Source organism: Nerophis lumbriciformis, linkage group LG35 (genome assembly GCF_033978685.3).
Source record: "Nerophis lumbriciformis linkage group LG35, RoL_Nlum_v2.1, whole genome shotgun sequence".
Taxonomy (NCBI): Eukaryota; Metazoa; Chordata; class Actinopteri; order Syngnathiformes; family Syngnathidae; genus Nerophis; species Nerophis lumbriciformis.
The window spans coordinates 11,607,949-11,625,880 of record NC_084582.2 but is presented as its reverse complement, the minus strand read 5'-3'; the positions used below and the strand labels follow the sequence as shown (position 1 = coordinate 11,625,880).

The 17,932-nt window shown below is 40.4% G+C and overlaps 1 protein-coding gene across 1 annotated transcript; it reads left to right on the top strand.

Moving 5' to 3' along the window:
• Positions 1 to 1,378: 1,378 nt before the first annotated feature.
• stc2a (stanniocalcin 2a) lies at positions 1,379 to 6,189 on the top strand. The gene is made up of 4 exons (XM_061927801.2): positions 1,379 to 1,679; positions 2,909 to 3,051; positions 3,586 to 3,797; positions 3,924 to 6,189. The coding sequence occupies exons 1-4, from the start codon at positions 1,541 to 1,543 to the stop codon at positions 4,276 to 4,278; spliced, it is 849 nt and encodes a 282-aa protein (XP_061783785.1). The 5' UTR covers positions 1,379 to 1,540; the 3' UTR covers positions 4,279 to 6,189.
• Positions 6,190 to 17,932: the final 11,743 nt, after the last annotated feature.

Below are 17,932 nucleotides of genomic sequence, written 5' to 3'. Positions count from 1 at the left end.
TGGGACCACAGATAGGTGCTTTGCACATGTAGTGAATTTGGCATCACAGAAGGGAATCTCAGTCAATAGGATGGAGCGCCTCTTTGGGAGGATCAGGAAGGTTTCTTACTTCCACCCAAGCACAACAGCTGCTCATGTGCTTAAGACAAAGCAAGAAATGCTAAAGCTGCCTGCTCATACATGATGTCCCAACGAGGTGGAACTCCACTTATGGTATGTTGGAGCAGCAGGCAGCTATATACTCTGCATTGACCCACAACACCCTGAAGACAAATGTCACCCTGTCTGATGATGATGTGAGAGTGGCAGATGAGGTCCTCCAGGTGCTTAAACCCCTCAAAAGTGTTACATCTCTACTGAGCACTGAAACTTCACCATCTGTGTCAATGATCCTGCCACTGAAAACAAGGATTCTACAATCCATGGCTCCAAGTGTGGAAGACAGCAGCATCACTCCAGATGTCAGGCTTTATTTCACTACCTATGTTTCAAGGAAGATGATGTTTCTTCTTATGTTGCACTTAAACTTGTTTTTTATTAATGGTCATTGGTCCAAGTTTAAAGAAAGGAGGAATGCCTTTTTATGTTGCACTGATTTTCATTAATTATGTTAAAAGGAAAATAAAAATGTATGTCAAGTTGATCAACAGATTGTATTATTCTCCAGTGCAATAACAGTACTGAAATGAAGGCAAAAAGGGCATTAATGGGAGCTTTAAAAAAAAAAGAAAAAAAGAAGTAACTAAATAGTTACTTTTCACAGTAACGCATTACTTTTTGGTGTAAGTAACTGAGTTAGTAACTGAGTTACTTTTGAAATAAAGTAACTAGTAACTGTAACTAGTTACTGGTTTTCAGTAACTAACCCAACACTGTTAAGAACCACTGCACTAGGGCGCCGCTAAAAGAGCCGCATGCGGCTCGAGAGCCGCGGGTTGCAGACCACCGTGCTAAACCATCTGAACAAAACATGTTAGCTGTGCTTTTTATGGGTGAAAAAGAACATTAGTGTAATATCGAATTATATATCTGAATTTAGTTTTTAATTATTAAAAAAAAACATTCAATCTTATACTGTTGAAGAATTATTAGGCAAAAAAAACACTGTATTTGACACAACAGCATTCTCACCAAGTCATATAAGGTTTTATTTATTTTTGCACTGACAGTGTTCCAAACCCCACTCGGTCGTCCAAAAGCCCCCACGTGCCCAGTTCCTCGTGAATATTTATTTTACACCACGCCACAGTTTTTATGGCAAAATGGGTAACTTTCCCTAGCCACGCCCCCCAAAGCCTTGGACATGGATGCCTCCGTCTCTGATTGGCGGAGAGACGCCGAGCGACAACACCTGCTTAACTCCTTCATCCAAATTGACACCCGGGACTCAGAGCAATATAGGCAGCATCCACGGCGCCGCATGCAGTTAGTTCTACACCGGGCCGCATCCGCGCGGTTCCCCGCTCCAAGGTGAACCTCCACGCTGCATCCGCACGTTACACGCACACCCACTGGCGGGTCTTTTGCCGGCGCAGACGCGATGTTGTTTAAAGTGGCCGTGGCGCTGCTGGTTCTATCCGTACTGGAGCAAGTCATGGGCTCGGATAATATCGACATTTACGACACTCCGCCGGAGAAGCCCGTCATCCATAAAGGACGTCTCTCCCTGCAGAACACAGGTAAGCAACATATGATCGTCGGTGCTCATGCATGGATCTGCGTGGGGATCTGCAAAGTGTGTACTGTGGGGAGGGGGGGATTACTAGTGCATGCGTGTAAAAGTCACGTCAGTCTGCTTGGCTCAACCTGTATAGAAAGGCAATATCGTGTAACTAATATTGGACAGAAATACAATATGTTAGTAAACTAATAATAGTATGACCTAAGGCAGGGGGTGACAAAAGTGTGGCCCGGGGGCCATTTGCGGCTGCAGTTTTTTTGTTTTAATTACTGCATCCCCCGGCACATTGTAGAAATCAAACAAACAAAAGGCACAAATTAGCCTTTTGCATATCCATTTGTCGGTCGCATCCTTAGGATTCTTCAGTTAATAAAGTTTGAACACCATTAATCTAAGGAATAAGTTACATCCAAAATAAGTTGGAATATGCAACATTGTCATGTAATGTTAGCGCTAGGGAGTTTTTTTTTCCAGTCAGTCAAATCTTTGCTTGGTTGCTGAAACGTGCTCGTCCGCTTCAAATCCGATTTTTAGAGGCTAAACGGTCTCGCGTACAATTGGCCAACTCCGAGGCAGGTTTAATATCAGCGGCGTGTAACTCGATGCACGCCGCGGCCAAGCTCGTACCATCCGAGCACATTCTTGCAATGCCAAAACAAGCAGTGCTGACGGCGCGCTTAAGTCCGGGGGGCCGACAAACCGGACGAGTGCTCGAGCTGCGCTTTGCACCTGAAGAGGTTTAAAAATACAGAAGTCGCGACATTCATTTATCAGCTTCGACTCCCCCCCCCCTCCCCAGTGTGACATTTTACTCGGGTCCAACAGGTGTGATTTGCTAACTGCGAATCCTATCACGCAAGCTGTCAAAATGTGAAATTGTCGACTCGTGGCAATTTCACATCCAACAGCAATGTCTGTGGTTTGCGCCTGCCATTCATTCATAACTGCAGTAGACAGTAATGTGGCAGCCAGTGCTAGATTTTCTTACTGCGTCGTACTTGTTTACAACCAGGCAATAGTAACAAGAGCACTCTAGATTCCTAACTTAATAGACAATGCTGTATCTGCAATGCACCATCCCAGTCTTCAATGATGTAGTAAAAGCTATCCCCGATTGTTTATTTGGTTGAAAGTCAGTGCAAAAGTACCAAGCAATGCGGTCTGCGTTGTATTTTGCAGTAATGCGTCGCCGCCTCCTCGCTTTAACCATGTTCTCCCTTTCCACAGCCGAGATCCAGCACTGCCTGGTGAGCGCAGGAGACGTCGGCTGCGGCGTGTTCGAGTGCTTTGAGAACAATTCCTGCGAGATACGAGGGCTACAGGAGATCTGCATGACGTTCCTGCATAATGCTGGCAAATTTGACTCGCAGGTATTACGAGACGGTTTGCAAAAATGTTATAACCAGGGGGCAACATTCCTTTTCACTGACTCTCTGCCGCAGACTCCTCCGTGAACAGATTTGTTTATTTCCGTTACTGCATATTAGCTTTTGTACATGTGCACTTGGGTTGATGCACTGTACAGCTGGAGCCTCCAACCGGCTTGCCAAAATCAAACATGCAAATGTAACTGCATTTTCCACATGCAAACTTGCCAAACGTAACAAAAAATGTAACAAAAGGGTCTTTTCTGGAAATGACTTTCATCTTCCTTTTGACAGGCTATACTGGCTCTATAATGTAGGGTTGTAGCGCCATCTGTTGCTATGGCAATCATTTGAAAGCCTGCACACACATTTGTATATACTTTTGAATGTCCCCAAAGTGCGAAGATAGGTTAAAAGTGTAACGTGGACATAAAGATGGTGCAATCAGCAGCCCGTGTCTTAAAAATCTGCAATATACTGACGCTAAAATACTGTTTGTCTGCTGTTATGTTCACCTAATTATACGTCTGTGCACAGGGGAAATCCTTCATCAAAGATGCTCTGAAATGTATGGCCCATGGGCTTCGGCATAAGTTCAGCTGCATCAGTAGGAAGTGTGTGTCCATTAAGGAGATGGTGTTCCAGCTGCAGAGAGAGTGTTATGTTAAACACAACCTTTGCTCAGCTGCAAAGGAGAATGTGGGTGTCATGGTGGAGATGATCCATTTCCAAGATCTTTTCCCTAAAGGGTAAGTGAAAAATAGCCTCCACTTTTATCTGTTTGCTTACCCTTTACCATTCTTCCTTGTTTAGTCAAAGTATTCCACCCTTATTTGTGCAAACATCATTTAATTTATTGGCTTCTGTCTGCCCAGTCCTTATGTGGAGCTAGTGAATATTCTGCTGGGCTGCGGAGAGGAAGTGAAGGAGGCATTAACCCGCAGTGTCCGGCTCCAGTGCGAGCAGAACTGGGGAGCTTTGTGCGACAGCCTTAGCCTCTGCTCCTCACTGACGCCGCCCCCGCCCAGTGCAGCCGCCGAACAGCGCCGCTCTTTGCTCCCGCACCCACCTCAGCCGGAGCACGCACGCCCCCCGCGGCACGGGGACAAGGGCGGCAAGGTGGCTTTCCACGCCCACCAGCGCGGTCGCAACCCCGGGTTGCGGCGCCAGGGTCCAGATGCAGTGGCGGCTGAGCAGGAAGACCGCCAGGTCACCGACATCCGGAGGTGAAAATGCAGGAGATTACAACACTGATAACCCCGACACCGGTTGAAAAGCACACTTGCAGACTAATGGACATTTTCACATGATCACACACACAGCAGAAGGCACCAAACCTCTTTCCTGGGCTCTTTTCACCCTTTCCAGTCATTCCAGCAGTCCTACATGGTGAACTTGCAGGGTAATTGTGGCATAGCATGTACAGTATTGTCACGCCTGACCGTAGGCCTCTTTTTACATGAATAGTGATTGTTATCATTATTAAGACTATTTTGACTCTAATATTTCTCTAATCATACTTACTGTAAGATTTGACTATATTTGTATTATTTATTACATTCTTTATATCTGAAATATCAAAATGTACATAGAAAAAAAACTATCTATATTTATATGAACATGTATAAATATAGTTTAAAAAAAACACAATAGCGATGGTGATATGTTTGTAATAGTATATGCCGTGCTGTTGTTGTCCTCACAGTATTGCACCGATCACTCGTTATGTAGATATGTAACATACACCATTTGTTGTGTCGAAGTGCGAGTGTGTATTGTAATGTGTAGATACTTGATAGTGAAATACAAATTGTACAGGTCCGAAGTCCAGTTCTGGCACATAATAATAACAATAGTGTATAATAGCCATGATGCCACAACAGATGTTAAAGTGGAAAAATGGCCCCCTAAAGGAATGAAAATGGCATACCATGAATTCACTCAAACTGCTAACTGATGGAGGATAATTTTGAAGAGTAAGCTAAACAGAAATAGTTACTGTATGTCTTTCTCTGAACCGAACATAGAAGTTTCTATGTGTACACACAATGGGGTCTAAACTTATTCTTTACAAAGAATCAATGAATGTTCTGTTTTTATGAGCCACAAACAATCTTTGCTAATGCACTTTGTCAGCTTTTTATTTGGGACTGCTGAAAGTAAAGAGATGAAATCATCCCCGACACATATGTTTTGTACATTTGAGCAACCCCTCTCCTCTTAATCAACTACCAAATTCTGTGTGTGTGTGTGTGTGTGTGTGTGTGTGTGTGTGCGTGTGCGTGTGCTCATTGCTCTAAGGGTTAGGTTGAGCCATGTGGCCCTTTTATGCCTTGACATAGATCCTCCATTGCACATTTTTAAACTAGCCCCTCACCAAGGTTAGGGGAAGGCCTGTTCTTGTGTGTTTGAACTGCAGGCAATGCAGCAAGGACCCAGGAACTAGGTTAAGCCCACACATGGGGTACTGTTATTCTAAATGTTATATTTACAGAGGCCACCAGAGAATTCCTCTGGGCTACAGCCAAGAGTCTGCAACACCAGGCCTGTGTAGGAAGAAGTAGAGAGACAGGCCTTTTTTATGGGATTCTTCCTTCAGGTCAACATTTTAAGGCCAGTTAAATGCTTGCGTGGTGGAAGTGAAGCACTAATAAGTGAGCAAAACACAATCGTCACACATTTCAATGTCATAGAATATCTAACTTGTCCCTGCAAGTGATTTAGAAGCTGTTTTTTGTTTGTTTGTTTTTGTTTTTGGTGGCGGTTGGGATTCCAGTGGCATCCCATCATAAGACATAAGCTATATTTTATTGAAAATGTACTGTATATGTGTAATGTGACTTTCTTTGTAATACTTTAGTGGCCTTTCTTTTTGGACAATAAACTGTGTTCCTTGTAATATCAGTGCTATACATAACCCATCAAATGTTCTCACATTCAAGCTTATGATCCAATGAGTGTTTGTGGACTTGCACCAGATGTATCTCTTAATCATTAAAATATTTGTATCTTTATTTTGTACAGTAAATCATGAGTCTTTGTGTAAATGTATGCAGTGGGGGGGATAAGTGGAAATATTGTGCCCCAAGCACAGGGCGACCCTGGGGCTTTTGAAAAGTTGGAAGATGTTTCTGTCATTTGAAAGATGTGATACATGTTATAATAAAGTAAATTTAGCTGGGAAAGTTAAATAATAAGGTTGCTTGAATCTAATGAAGAATGTATAAGACTAATTACACTCTTTCTTAATAATGCAAAATGATTTGTTCCACTTGGATAGGCAAACTTTGCTTGGAACACTTCCGTCAACAGACATAACGTCATCAACGTTCGCCTTTATGTATTCAAACAAAGCACCAACATTTTGGAACATAGTGTGAGGTGATAGAAGAAAGATGAAAAAAAAAATATCTATACATATATGTATATACAATATTATATTATATACTGTGTGTGTGTACAGGTAAAAGCCAGTAAATTAGAATATTTTGGAAAAACTTGATTTATTTCAGTAATTGCATTCAAAAGGTGTAACTTGTACATTATATTTATTCATTGCACACAGACTGATGCATTCAAATGTTTATTTCATTTCATTTTGATGATTTGAAGCGGCAACAAATGAAAATCCAAAATTCCGTGTGTCACAAAATTAGAATATTACTTAAGGCTAATACAAAAAAGGGATTTTTAGAAATGTTGGCCAACTGAAAAGTATGAAAATGAAAAATATGAGCATGTACAATACTCAATACTTGGTTGGAGCTCCTTTTGCCTCAATTACTGCGTTAATGCGGCGTGGCATGGAGTCGATGAGTTTCTGGCACTGCTCAGGTGTTATGAGAGCCCAGGTTGCTCTGATAGTGGCCTTCAACTCTTCTGCGTTTTTGGGTCTGGCATTCTGCATCTTCCTTTTCACAATACCCCACAGATTTTCTATGGGGCTAAGGTCAGGGGAGTTGGCGGGCCAATTTAGAACAGAAATACCATGGTCCGTAAACCAGGCACGGGTAGATTTTGCGCTTTGTGCAGGCGCCAAGTCCTGTTGGAACTTGAAATCTCCATCTCCATAGAGCAGGTCAGCAGCAGGAAGCATGAAGTGCTCTAAAACTTGCTGGTAGACGGCTGCGTTGACCCTGGATCTCAGGAAACAGAGTGGACCGACACCAGCAGATGACATGGCACCCCAAACCATCACTGATGGTTTGGGTTGGTTTGGTTTGCATTTCCTTTGGAAATCGAGGTCCCAGAGTCTGGAGGAAGACAGGAGAGGCACAGGATCCACGTTGCCTGAAGTCTAGTGTAAAGTTTCCACCATCAGTGATGGTTTGGGGTGCCATGTCATCTGCTGGTGTCGGTCCACTCTGTTTCCTGAGATCCTGAGAATTTTGTGACACACGGAATTTTGGATTTTCATTTGTTGCCACTTCAAATCATCAAAATTAAATGAAATAAACATTTGAATGCATCAGTCTGTGTGCAATGAATAAATATAATGTACAAGTTACACCTTTTGAATGCAATTACTGAAATAAATCAAGTTTTTCAAAATATTCTAATTTACTGGCTTTTACCTGTATATGTGTATATATATGTATATGTATATATATATATATATATATATATATATATATATATATATACGTGTATATATATATATATATATATATATATATATATATACGTGTATATATATGTATATATATGTATATATAAAGTTAGAAACAGAGACTTCGCTAAGTTTCAAAAGCAGGGGGAGGCTTAACTCTGAGAAGATTCATTAATAATAACATAATAATTATAATAATAATAATACTATTATTATTCGTATTACCACTGATGATAATCTTATATGTGTGTCAGCTAATCTCTACTTTACACTGTGAAGTATAGTAAAACTTGACAGATTTGTAATTATCTTTAGGTGAATAGTGACGGGGTACATGCTTATTTAAATTCACATACTAGCCACTTTATATCTAATTTGTTGACACTGGTTTGTAAGAAAGAAAGAAAGAAAGAAAACAACTAATTATTAAGGGGAGTTTATCTAGATACATTTATCCCATCATAAAAAAAGTCAAAAACCTAATCAAGGTGTTTACATGTATTTAAAAAAGCTGGTCTCAACCAAATCTATGAAATAGTATTTAGTGCATATAAACAAACCAAGTGTGTGTGTATGAGGCAGCTACGTTGGCTTTTCCTTCAGGGGTCTTATGTATATGGTTCCCAGAATTTGGTGCTACACCCCTGAATGTATATGTATATGTGTGATTTGTTGGCACATTTAAGTGGAACATAATGCTGCAAATGTGTCAGTGCTGAGTCTGAAGCAGGTCAGTAGAAAGAGTCTCAGGTGTGCACACAGGTTAAAAGACACCCCCTTCTCATCTGACCAGTGTGTTTAAAGTTTCAGGCACTGGAAATATCCTGCCTATTTATAGGTCCAAACATTGACATCATCAGCTCCGGGTTGAGCTCGCAGTGTCACTTTTTAGAAGTTTTAGAAGTTTTTAGAATTATGTCACATTGTATAGTGAGACGTGTGACAAAGTTTGAGTTCATTCTAGAACAAATGTAGGTCAGCTAAGCCCACGTTCACAATGGCTCTAAATGGGAATCTGGCCTACAAAACCTGTTTGTTTTTGTCTCTAAACGGTGTGACAGAGAAGAGACAAGGCACCACATTACTAGTCATAATATACTATACATATTCTGCTGTACCACTTAGACTCTTCCATGTCAATGCTTCATGTAATGGCTGAGGGTGTAGTGATACAAAACGACCACTAAGTGGTGACATTTCTCTGATATTTCTGTCAAAAAAGTATTTGAACAGTGACAGTTTAGTGACGTCCCCAACTCCCAACACAATGGATATGGATTGAAAATAAAACAACCATCTTGTTTTATTTCAAATATGTTGGCTACCTATAAATGTGTGTCTCATTTATATTACAGAACACAAAGTGTAAGAATAAAAGATAGTGTGATTAGGGAATCTTTTAAAGTTAAAGTTAAAAGTTAAAGTACCAATGATTGTCACACACACACTAGGTGTGGCGAGATTATTCTCTGCATTTGACCCATCACCCTTGATCACCCCCTGGGAGGTGAGGGGAGCAGTGGGCAGCAGCGGTGGCCGCGCCCGGGAATCATTTTGGTGATTTAACCCCCAATTCCAACCCTTGATGCTGAGTGCCAAGCAGGGAGGTAATGGGTCCCATTTTTATAGTCTTTGGTATGACTCGGCCGGGTTTTGAACTCACAACCTACCGATCTCAGGGCGGACACTCTAACCACTAGGCCACTGAGTAGGTATATAGAACATTTACAACACAAAGATCTACAAAGGCAGAAAACAAGTACAAAACATATAAGAACAAGCTAACTGGCATCCTACGGACACGTTGGAAAGAATATTACAGTTAATTATTAGACCTGAACAAAAACAATATGAGAGCAACATAGGGCATCCTAAATAACATTTTAAAAAATGGTGCTAAAAGGAGTATCCTGAACACTTCTCAGACGCAAATGTAAAAAATGACAAAAATGAACAAAGTAGTGAAAAGCTTCAATTAGTTTTTTGTGAACATTGGACCAAATCTGGATGAAAAGATACCAGATCCCGAGTCAGTTGAGGACTTGAATGACACTACAGATAGAAACCTTAACTTGATGTTCCTCGAAGGTGTGACAAAAGAGAAAATTATCAATATTGTGAAAAAATGTCAATCCAATACCTCAACTGAGGTGGCGACTTGTCCAGGGTGTACCCCGCCTTCCGCCCGATTGTAGCTTAGATAGGCTCCAGCACCCCCCGCGACCCCAAAGGGAATAAGCGGTAGGAAATGGATGGATGGATGGATATGGAAACGATAAGAAAAAGGTTATAAGGTTATAATAATAGAGCTGACGATGCCATGGAAGGACCGCTTAGGGGAGGCCCATGAACGTAAAAAGAGCAAATATGAACAACTGGTCATCAGCTGTCGTGAACAAGGCTAAAAGGCAAGATGTATGCCCATCGAGGATGGCAGCAGAGGATTTATGGGGCACTCACTTCACAAAGCCCTAAGTGCCCTGGGCATCACAGGATCAGCAAGGAGCAGAGACATCAAGAACATCACAGAAGCAGCTGAGAAAGCCTCGAGGTGGCTCTGGATCCGAAGAGAAGAACCATGGAGAGGACAAGCAAGTGCCACCTGAACACAGTTGGGTCACCTGGGAGAGGGTGTATGATGTTTGAAAGACCCGAAACACCTTATGGAACATCACTGAGGATGTGTTCAGGCGCATCTGAAGATGTATCAAATAACTTGAAGAGACTTCAGAACCTTTAACATATAATATTAACCTATAATTTCAAACAGGCAAATTCCCAGACAAAATTAAAACTGGAGACAAACAACAGTTTACAAACTACAGAACTGTTGCTCTGCTTCCACAATTTTCTAAAATTCTTGAAAAACTGTTTAACAACAGATTGGACAAATGCATAAATACAAATGAAACACTCACAGACAACCAATACGGATACAGAGCCAACATTTCAACATCAATGCCATTAATCGAAATAACGGAAGAGATTTACAATACAACAGATAGCAAAAAATGTGCTGCTGCAGTGTTTATGGACTTAACAAAAGCATTTGACACAATCAATCATAATATCTTAATAAACAAATTAGAACAGTGTGGCATCAAAGGTTTGGTCTTGAACTGGGTAAGGAGCTACTTAACCAGTAGTGTAGATAGGAGAACAAATGTCTACAGAACTGAAAGTATATTGTGGCGTACCTCAGGGATCAATACTGGGACCAATATTGTTCAATCTTTATATAAACATTTGTCAAGTTACAAAGGACTATTTGCAGATGACACGACTGTGTTTTGTTCAGGAGAGAACACACAGAAGCTAATATAAACATTAACAGAATAAATAAACAAATCAAAAAGATGGTTTGACAAAAACAGACTACGGTATCTTTGAATCTCAACAAAACTAAAATAATGCTATTTGGTACCAGTAGAAGGGAAAGTCAGACACAAATACAAATAGACGAAGTAGATAATGAAAGGGTAAAAGAAAACACATTTTTGGGTGTAATAATAAATGGTGAAATGAACTGGAAACCTCATTTAAAAAATATACAAGATAAAGTAGCAAGAAACACGTCAATAATGAATAAAGCAAAATATGTTCTAGACCAAAAATCATTTCATATTCTCTACTGCTCGCTAGTGTTACCATATCTGAGTTATTGTACAGAAATATGGGGAAACAACTACAAATGTGCGCTTCATTCACTAACGGTGTTACAAAAAAGATAATTTTGAATACTACATAATGTTGGATCTAGAGCAGTGGTCCCCAACCACCGGTCCGGCGACCGGTACCAGTCCGTGACGCATCTGCAATTGGGCCGCAAAGAAACAATAATTAATTTATAAACTACAGTCTTAGAATGGCCAAAGGTATAGATGTGTGTGTCCAAGTTTAAGGAAACGGCAGGCTGTCTTCTTCTAATGGATTTATTACAATCTTTGCAAGCTGGGTAAGATTTGCTGTGGTCTGGAACAACATGGTACACAAACAACTATCAGAAATGCAGCCAATATTACATACAGATAATGTGTCATGAGACTTGCAAATATAAATTAAACACACAGAGGACATAAGTGAAGAAAATTAAATGAGCTCAAATATACCTACAAATGGGGCATAATGATGCAATATGTACATGCAGTTAGCCTAAATAGCATGTTAGCATCGATTGGCTTGTAGCCATGGATTGACCAAATATGCCTGATAAGCACTCCAGCAAATCAATAAAATCAACAAAGCTCACTTTTGTGCATTCACGCACAGCATAAAATGTTTGGTGGACAAAATGAGACAAAGAAGGAGTGGCATAAAACACGTCTTTCTGTGGCAGCATCGGAGAAAGTTGTACATGTAAACAAACCAAGATGAGTTCAAGGACCGCTGAAATTAGTAGGACAAAACAGTGCTTTCCAAATACTGCATGTTTAATATAAACAGTGGGATTTCTAACAATTAGGAAGGTTTGTGTCATGTTTGTTCTCCTACAGAAAAATGTATTAAAACAAAAATATATTTTTTTCTTTATCTTTTTCCATTTTTACACATCTCTGAAAGAGGTCCAGGAAGCCACTAGGGCAGCGCTATTATATACCTACTTGTAAATAATTGGGTTATGTAGAAAAAAAAGGAAGAAGAAGCCAAGGGATGGTTTGCCGAGGGCGTAAATTTAGCCTCTGGTTTACGTCAAGGAAGTTGAATGTAACATCATTGAAGTTGGGGTCCTACGTAGGCATTTCAAAGCCACCCGTCAGGGCACTTGATGGTACTTTGACTTGCCCCTCCCACTCTTCCTCTGCTACCAAACAGCCGCCAATGCTTTGATTAATTGACAATGTGCCTTATTTTTCCCGCAATAGGAACATGGCGTCATATTTCAAAGCCTGCTTACTTTTGCTTTCTTCCTGCGCTTGGAGCACATGCAACTGAGAAATAACGTGAAATCATTGGCACATACTATGGATCATCATCAGTCTGGTTATGACTAATTTACTTGGCTGTGCCGGCTTTTTCCGCCTATAAAACGTTGTGGATCCCTGAGAACGCCTATAAAACGTTGTGGATCCCTGAGAACGCCTATAAAACGTTGTGGATCCCTGAGAATCAAAAATACTTTTTAGTGAAATGTACACAAATAGAATGACTGACAGTCGTACCTAAATTTACAAGCTGAATTGGTTCTTTGGCTTAGCTCATGATTTAAAACACTGTATTTGAGTGATACTAGTTTACATGGTAGTTTGTCTTGATGCTAGCAAGAATTTAAATTGAGCGATGCGTCGTCACATTCTCTTTAGGTTTGGTTGTCACCAGTGTTGGGACTAACGCGTTACAAAGTAAGTTACTGTAACGCCGTTAGTTTCGGCGGTAACTAGCAATCTAACCCGTTATTTTTTATATTCAGTAACTCAGTTACCGTTACATGATGCGTTACTGCGTTATTTTACGTAATTTTTTATGTAGTATCGGCTAGAAACAGAAGATCTGAGTGTGTTTTATTGGAGCGTCCGTCTGAATCTTCTTGTGTCACAAGCCGGAGGCGCGCTCTGTGTGGGTCTGGGTGTGGGTGTGGGTGTGGGTGTGGAGAGGGGGGGGCGTGTCGGTGTTTACTAACAACGGAGCCGCAGCTCTCGACACTCGACTCGAGTGTCTTAACATGGAGATATTCTCACTTCTTTTTTTTTGTCGAGCACAAAGAAAAGAACATTATAGTTAAATGTAAGTTGTGTCTTGGATCAAAGATCCCGTCTACTGCCCAAAACAACAATTCAAATCTGCCTGGTTAGGCTTTGTGTATGTCACGTGTGCCTTCCTTAGGTGAAGCCAGGTTTACAGCTATGTTGTCATTATGCTGTTTGTTACTTATGTATGTTATGTTCAGCTATTTAAAATAGTTTTGTCAATTTGTTCTGGCCTGAAATAAATTGGCCCTTTGAAACATATCTTTGTCTTTGTGTGTTGTATGTAGACCACATTGCTTAGCAGAGTTCAGTGATGCAAATGCATGCCACGTTGATCAACACATTGTATTATTCTCCAGTGCAATAACAGTACTGAAATGAAGGCTAAAAGGGCATTAATGGGAGCTTTAAAAAAAAAAAAAAAAGTAACTAAATAGTTACTTTTCACAGTAACGCATTACTTTTTGGTGTAAGTAACTGAGTTAGTAAGTGAGTTAATTTTGAAATAAAGTAACTAGTAACTGTAACTAGTTACTGGTTTTCAGTAATTAACCCAACACTGGTTGTCACACATACTCATACTGTTGTGCCTAAACTTACAAGCTTAATAAACTTAAAGGGGAACATTATCACCAGACCTATGTAAGCGTCAATATATACCTTGATGTTGCAGAAAAAACGTCACATCGGGAAGCAATCCGCCATTTTCTCAAACACCGAGTCAAATCAGCTCTGTTATTTTCCGTTTTTTCGACTGTTTTCCGTACCTTGGAGACATCATGCCTCGTCGGTGTGTTGTCGGAGGGTGTAACAACACGAACAGGGACGGATTCAAGTTGCACCAGTGGCCCAAAGATGAGAAAGTGGCAAGAAATTGGACGTTTGTTCCGCACACTTTACCGACGAAAGCTATGCTACGACAGAGATGGCAAGAATGTGTGGATATCCTGCGACACTCAAAGCAGATGCATTTCCAACGATAAAGTCAAAGAAATCTGCCGCCAGACCCCCCATTGAATCTGCCGGAGTGTGTGAGCAATTCAGGGACAAAGGACCTCGGTAGCACGGCAAGCAATGGCGGCAGTTTGTTCCTGCAGACGAGCGAGCTAAACCCCCTGGATGTCTTGGCTCACACCGTCCCTTAAACTGGACAGATCAGCTTTCAGGAAAAGAGCGCGGATGAGGGTATGTCTACAGAATATATTAATTGATGAAAATTGGGCTGTCTGCACTCTCAAAGTGCATGTTGTTGCCAAATGTATTTCATATGCTGTAAACCTAGTTCATAGTTGTTAGTTTCCTTTAATGCCAAACAAACACATACCAATCGTTGGTTAGAAGGCGATCGCCGAATTCGTCCTCGCTTTCTCCCTTGTCGCTGGCTGTCGTGTCATTTTCGTCGGTTTCGCTAGCATACGGTTCAAACCGATATGGCTCAATAGCTTCAGTTTCTTATTCAATTTCGTTTTCGCTACCTGCCTCCACACTACAACCATCCATTTCAATACATGCGTAATCTGTTGAATCGCTTAAGCCGCTGAAATCCGAGTCTGAATCCGTCTGAGTCTGAATATAGCTTGCTGTTCTTTCCGCCATGTTTGTTTGTGTTGGCTTCACTATGTGACGTCACAGGAAAATGGACGGGTGTATATAACAATGGTTAAAATCAGGCACTTTGAAGCTTTTTTTAGGGATATTGCGTGATAGGTAAAATTTTGAAAAAAACTTCGAAAAATATAATAAGCAGCATAATTTTAACATGTACTACTAACAATTACAGTAGTTGCATGAAGTATTGTCACAATAATGTACAGCATTTACCTTAAAAAGTGGACTTTGTCAAACACACCATAATCAGCTTACCCACATTTTCATGGATACATGTTCACCTTTTAGATATTATTTTAACATTCTTGGCTGCTGTTAGACTCATTCTGTTTCAGTATGATGCAGACTAGCAGTGATATGCTTGCCAAGTTGGTGAAGCGCTCAATCATATTTTTTATTTTTTTATTTAATAAATATCCTCCACTTCTTCTCAGCACTACATCCTTCCCACTCAAGTTCTTCCTTCCCATGGTTGGAAAACAATGTTATGTCCATCTCTAGCGCTAAGCTAATGCCAGCGAGTAAGACCAGATGTTTTGGGCAGATCTTACGGGGTTCACTATGGCATTTGCTACGCCAACTAATGGGGGGATACTTGTAACTCAAATTATAGCTTGCAACTTAACCCTTGTATGGTGTTCGGGTCTGTGGGACCCGTTTTCATTTTTTATTAAAAGAAAAATGATACAATTAATTAAATTTTCAAACTGAGACTCACTGCCTTTGGCTCATTTTCTGTGAAGAACATATATCAGAATTAATATTTAATGACCACACACCATACACCCCCCCTACACATTTCTATTACATATAAGATGTCCGGGTCCACTGGACCCGGGGCTAATAGAAGTGTGGAAACACACACTCATACACACACTGCAGGCCTACACAGGAGGAGGACAGAGTGTAGGTACACAGAACATCAGAGGGTCAAATGTGCGAGAAAATGAGAGCAGACAGTGTTGACAAACAATGTTGCAACCTTGTGTGGGAACCGTAGGTGCAGAAACACAAAACAAGAATCCCTGTGGGATGCAGTAACTGGCAGAGAAATGTTCCGTGGAACGTTCATATTGTTGTTACTCAGCCAGCGTTTGTGGGTCTGATGGACCCGTTGCATTTTGTGGCTTTTAATGCCTCACAATCAAACACTTTTATGTTAAAATACTGAACAGATGCTTACCTTTTCCCAATAAACATATGTTCAGTATTTTAACATAAAAGTGTTTGATTGTGAGGCATTAAAAGCCACAAAATGCAACGGGTCCATCAGACCCACAAACGCTGGCTGAGTAACAACAATATGAACATTACACAAGGGTTAAAGCATAACAATGAGCTGAGAGACAGCTCTTATCTCAAAACACTCTTAAGTTGAGGCGCCACTGTATTTGAAATTACATTTAGGCAGTGGCGGGCCGTGCGTTTCCCACCTAGGCCTTCAGTGATGTCCGACTTCATAGATTAGCTCTCAAAATACCATAATTGATGTCACCACATGACCATTGCTGGAGAAATACTATACAGAAACACATTTACGCCCTACTGGGCCTTAATCAACAGTATACAAAATGGGTTATTTTCTGGCGCATTTAAAAATCAAAACGCATCAGCAATTAAAACTTAGTGTTAAAATTAAAATTGCAAAAAACATATTAGAAGTGAAAAAATTAAATATTTGAACTCACTATTGGTAAGACCTATTCAATGAAATGGCGAGCATTTCCCCATTTCATCGGCAGAACAGCTGAGCGAGCTTCCGGGGTTGGCCGACATGGTCTCACAATCAAGGGTGATGGGTCAAATGCAGAGAATAATTTTGCCACACCTTGTGTGTGTGTGACAATCATTGGTACTTTAACTTTTTAACTTTAACAAGATGTAGTTTCTCTTTAAATAACCTTCTTGAAAATGACTTTGAAAATATACATCTGCCACCTAATCAACGTTTTGTTCTACTTCTCTGCAATCCCAGTCTGGCTACAGCGCACATACTTGCCAATCCTCCCGAATTTTCCGGGAGACTCCCGAAATTCAGCGCCTCTCCCGAAAACCTCCCGGGACAAATATTCTCCCGAAAATCTCCCAATTTTCAGCCGTAGCTGGAGGCCACGCCACCTCCAGCTCCATGCGGACCTGAGTGAGGACAGCCTTTTTTCACGTCCGCTTTCCCACGACATAAAGAGTGTGCCTGCAGAATCACGTTATTCCATATGAGGCGTCCGGCATACCGCCAATGAGCATGGTGCAGATGGAGAAGATCTTCTCCAAAGCCGACGCTGGTCAGGCTGCTGAGGGTGAAGTAGAGGGCGGCGATGTACGAGCTGCGCACCGACGGGCCGTCGACCGTGTTGTTGACGTAGGGAATCTCCAGGCGTTTGCCCAGCTCATGGAGCCATCCTTGGGGAAGAGACGGGAGAACAGGGTGACAAGAACTAAATCATCCAGACTAGAGATAAAGTGTATTATTATGTTTATCTTACCTAAAAATAAATATATTTTTTAATTAAAAAAACAACAACTAAATACATTGTTACTATATTTTGCTAAAAACATCAAAATGTATTGTATTTTTATTTGTATTTTTTCTGACTCATTACATCCAGCCATAGAATTATACATTAAAATAAACATATTTGAAATAATTAATTTTAAATGATCATAATAATTCATTTAAAATGACCATATTTAATTATTAAAATAATTGCTTGTTTATCAACAACTTTAGCATTTTATTCATTACATTTTGAAGCTCTCAGAAGCCAAGTTATGTTATATTCCTTAAGATTTATTTATGCAAGTTTGAAGTATCAATTATCTAAACACAGTTTTGTTTGCATATTTTCAGGATATATATATATATATATATATATATATATATATATATATATATATATATATATATATATATATATATATATATATATATATATATATATATATTAGAGATGCGCGGATAGGCAATTATTTCATCCGCAACCGC

Coding starts and splice junctions, on each gene's coding strand:
- stc2a (XM_061927801.2), top strand. CDS start 1,541: ATGTTGTTTAAAGTGGCCGTGGCGCTGCTGGTTCTATCCGTACTGGAG. Junction 3,052..3,585: donor CTGGCAAATTTGACTCGCAG/GTATTACGAGAC, acceptor GTCTGTGCACAG/GGGAAATCCTTCATCAAAGA. Junction 3,798..3,923: donor CAAGATCTTTTCCCTAAAGG/GTAAGTGAAAAA, acceptor CTGTCTGCCCAG/TCCTTATGTGGAGCTAGTGA.